The sequence below is a fragment of the Corvus brachyrhynchos genome, unplaced genomic scaffold (genome assembly GCF_000691975.1).
Source record: "Corvus brachyrhynchos isolate BGI_N302 unplaced genomic scaffold, ASM69197v1 scaffold65, whole genome shotgun sequence".
Taxonomy (NCBI): Eukaryota; Metazoa; Chordata; class Aves; order Passeriformes; family Corvidae; genus Corvus; species Corvus brachyrhynchos.
Genome location: NW_008238365.1, coordinates 2,940,310 through 2,943,514, shown reverse-complemented (window position 1 = coordinate 2,943,514; position 3,205 = coordinate 2,940,310). Strand labels below are relative to the sequence as shown.

At 63.4% G+C, this 3,205-nt stretch overlaps 1 protein-coding gene across 1 annotated transcript in view; it reads left to right on the top strand.

Annotated features, from left to right (window-relative positions):
* DLGAP3 (DLG associated protein 3) overlaps positions 1-3,086 on the top strand; it is a 10,326-nt gene extending 7,240 nt beyond the window's left edge. Inside the window, exons 5-10 of the mRNA XM_017736139.1 lie at positions 2-146; positions 638-978; positions 1,087-1,172; positions 1,858-2,282; positions 2,523-2,614; positions 2,813-3,086. Coding sequence (XP_017591628.1) covers positions 2-146; positions 638-978; positions 1,087-1,172; positions 1,858-2,282; positions 2,523-2,614; positions 2,813-3,070 — 1,347 coding nt within the window. The 3' untranslated portion in view covers positions 3,071-3,086. The remainder of the gene's footprint in view (position 1; positions 147-637; positions 979-1,086; positions 1,173-1,857; positions 2,283-2,522; positions 2,615-2,812) is intronic.
* The last annotated feature ends 119 nt before the right edge of the window (positions 3,087-3,205 follow it).

The following is a 3,205-nucleotide window of genomic DNA, read 5'->3' as shown; positions in this document are numbered from 1 at the left end:
CCCCGGCTGCTCCCGCAGGGGGAGCCACAGCTACCTGCGGGCCATCCAGGCGGGCTGCTCCCAGGACGACGACTGCCTCTCGCTCTTCTCCATGTCGGCCCCTCCTGGGCCGCCCATCACCAGCAGCATCCTGAAGCCCAGCACTTGTGAGTTATGGGGGGTGGTGAGGGCTTGGCCGCATGAGGGACCCCCACATCTCCCTGCCTGCTTACCTGGGCACCTGCCAAGGGCTGCTGCTGCCCTCCTCCTGTCCCTTGACCCCTATAGTGCCCAGCACAGGGTGTGAGCGTCCTGCTGGTGGCTCAGTCCCAGTCAGGGGGCTGCTCTGTGTCCCCAGCACCCATTTGCCATTCCTTCCTTCCCTCCACTTCTGTCCCCATCTCTGCCCCTTGCTGGGTGCTGCAGCAATGTGGCCAGTGTGGGTCTGGGGTGTTTTCAAACCCCCAAAACTGGCCAAACAGCCCCTCTGAGCTCCAGTCCGGATCTAACCCAGCTTAGGGGCAAACCCTGTGGGGCCATGAGCCCCGTGCTGTGGGAGGAGATGGGCAGCATTCCCCGGGGCCCCTGTTGGTGGCGGGAAATGAGCAAGTGTCTGTGTTTTCACGTGCCTTTTCATCCTGCGCCTCTCCCACAACAGCCTTCAGTTACAGAAAAGCTCCACCTCCCATCCCTCCAGGAACCAAAGCCAAACCTCTCATCTCCGTCACGGCGCAGAGCAGCACTGAATCCACCCACGAGAGTTACCTACCCAGCGAGGTCGCCCGCAGCCCCGCCTGGTCCAAAGATGCCACGGCACGCTGCAACTCGGCCGAGAGCCTGGAGAGCTCCAAGGTGACGGCCGTGGCTCTCGACCTGCCCCCGGTCCAGCCCCGCGCCGCTCCCAAGCCCTCCACACTCATCATCAAGGCCATCCCCGGCCGGGAGGAGCTGCGGAGCTTGGCTCGGCAGCGGAAGTGGCGTCCGTCCATCGGCGTCCAGGTGGGCTCCGCTTCTCCCTGTGGGCTGCCTGAGTGGTGTGGGCGATGCTGAGCCTCCACGCTGCATCTTGGGGCTGCCCTTCAGCGCGCTCCCTCTGCCCCTTGGCAGGTTGAGGCCGTCTCTGACTCGGATACGGAGAGCCGGAGCCAGAGGGAATTTCACTCCATTGGGGTGCAGGTGGAGGAAGACAAAAGGTACCACATGGCTGGACTGGGCTGAGACCTGCCACACTCGCTGCACTGATGCATTGGGTTCCCAGCGGCTTCCTGAGCTCTGCACACCACCACTACCACACAGCATCTTTTCCCTCTCTCCTCTGGCTGAAACCCCAGAGCTCAGCACCATACACATCCCAGGCCAGCTGCCCCCACCTGGGGCAGGATCTGGCCTTCCCTTTGCCCTCTCTGCTGCCCAGGGAAGAGGCTGCCCTCTTCCTGCCCTGTGCTGGGTCTCCTCTGCTGGGCTCAGCCCTTAGCTTTGAGCCCACGCCAGGTGCAGATGAACCTTTGGGCACTTCTGCAGCTAACCATGACATTTTGGCTGGGATGGGAATGCCAGGTGTGCCAGAACCTTCATGGCCTGCAGGAGGGGAGCTCCGGCATTGTGCCCATGCAGCCCCGTGCATGCTCCTCTCTATCCTCGGTCCAGTGCTGGTAGCCATGGAAACAAGCTAAGAGCAGAGGAGATGAGGGACTGGCAGATTGCAGCTGCTCAGGGTTGTCCCTGTGGCCCTGAATGCTCCGGGATCCACCCCGGCATCCCCAGCATCATCTTGACTGTGGGCATCCCTCACCCTGCCCCTGCGGTACCTGACGGGGGAGGGAGTCAGGACAATCCCTGCTGGCTGCGAGGGTCCCCACGCTCTCCCTCTCTCCGCAGGCGAGCGCGCTTCAAGCGCTCCAACAGCGTGACGGCGGGCGTGCAGGCGGACCTGGAGCTCGAGGGCTTCACCGGCCTGGCCGTGGCCACCGAGGACAAAGCCCTGCAGTTTGGGCGGCCCTTCCAGCGGCACTCCTCGGAACCCGAGTCGGGCCGGCAGTACGCCGTGTACAAGACGGTGCACACGCAGGGGCAGTGGGCGTACCGCGAGGATTACCAGCTGCAGTACGACACGGTGGAGGTGCCCCGGCGGGACTCCGGGATAGAGCGGGGCTCCCGCAGCCTCCCCGACTCCGGCCGCGCCTCCCCGTGCCACCGCGATGGGGAGTGGTTCATCAAACTGCTGCAGGCAGAGGTGGAGAAGATGGAGGGCTGGTGCCAGCAGATGGAGAGGGAGGCGGAGGACTATGACCTGCCCGAGGAGAGTGAGTCGGGTGGGGTGTTGCAGTGAAAAGAGGGGCTGGGGATCCTGGAGAGCTGGGGGGGCACAGTCACTGTCCTGCAATGCTCCCACTCTGGAGCATCTTCCCTGACACGGCTGAAGAGGCTGGGTGAGGGCAAGAAACACCGGGAAACCCTCTGGGGCTAGAGGGGTCTGAAGGAGAGGAGAGACACGATGTGTTGGAGGGGTCTGAGCTGCTCGTGACTGTCTGCTCTCCCCCCAGTCCTGGAGAAGATCCGGAGCGCGGTGGGCAGTGCCCAGCTCCTCATGTCCCAGAAGGTGCAGCAGTTCTACCGCCTCTGCCAGCAGAACATGGTGAGTGGGCAGCGATGCTGGGGGTCAGCTGTGGTGGGGCAGGGGTGTCTCACACCCTCAGCCAGTGACTTTGTACCACCATGGAGGAGAGCTGGACACAGAGCCCCCCAGCACCGGGGTGTGGGATGGCCCCATGGCCAGCAGAGCCAATGTCCCACCGATGGACGAGGATGACACTCTGTCCTTCTGCCCCCACAGGATCCCAACGCATTCCCTGTGCCCACCTTCCAAGACCTGGCTGGCTTCTGGGACCTCCTGCAGCTCTCCATTGAGGATGTCAGCATGAAGTTCGGGGAGCTCCAGCAGCTCAAGGCCAACGGGTGGAAGATCATGGAGCCCAAGGTAAGGGCAGGGCTCTGCCACTGGCACTCGTCCCTGTCACCTCTCCCTCCCTCCTCGTCCCCAAGCACATCTGCACCCAAACCACCGCTGGGCTCTCACTGGTGGCTGCTTTAGCGAATCCTTGAAAAACAGAGCTGGGAAAAAATGAGGTTAGAGAAGGGCTGTTCTCCCACTGATACGTCCCAGTGGCCTGCAAGGGCCGGGCAGGGTCCTGGCATGGGGCAGAGGAAGGGATGTGCAGTCCTGCCT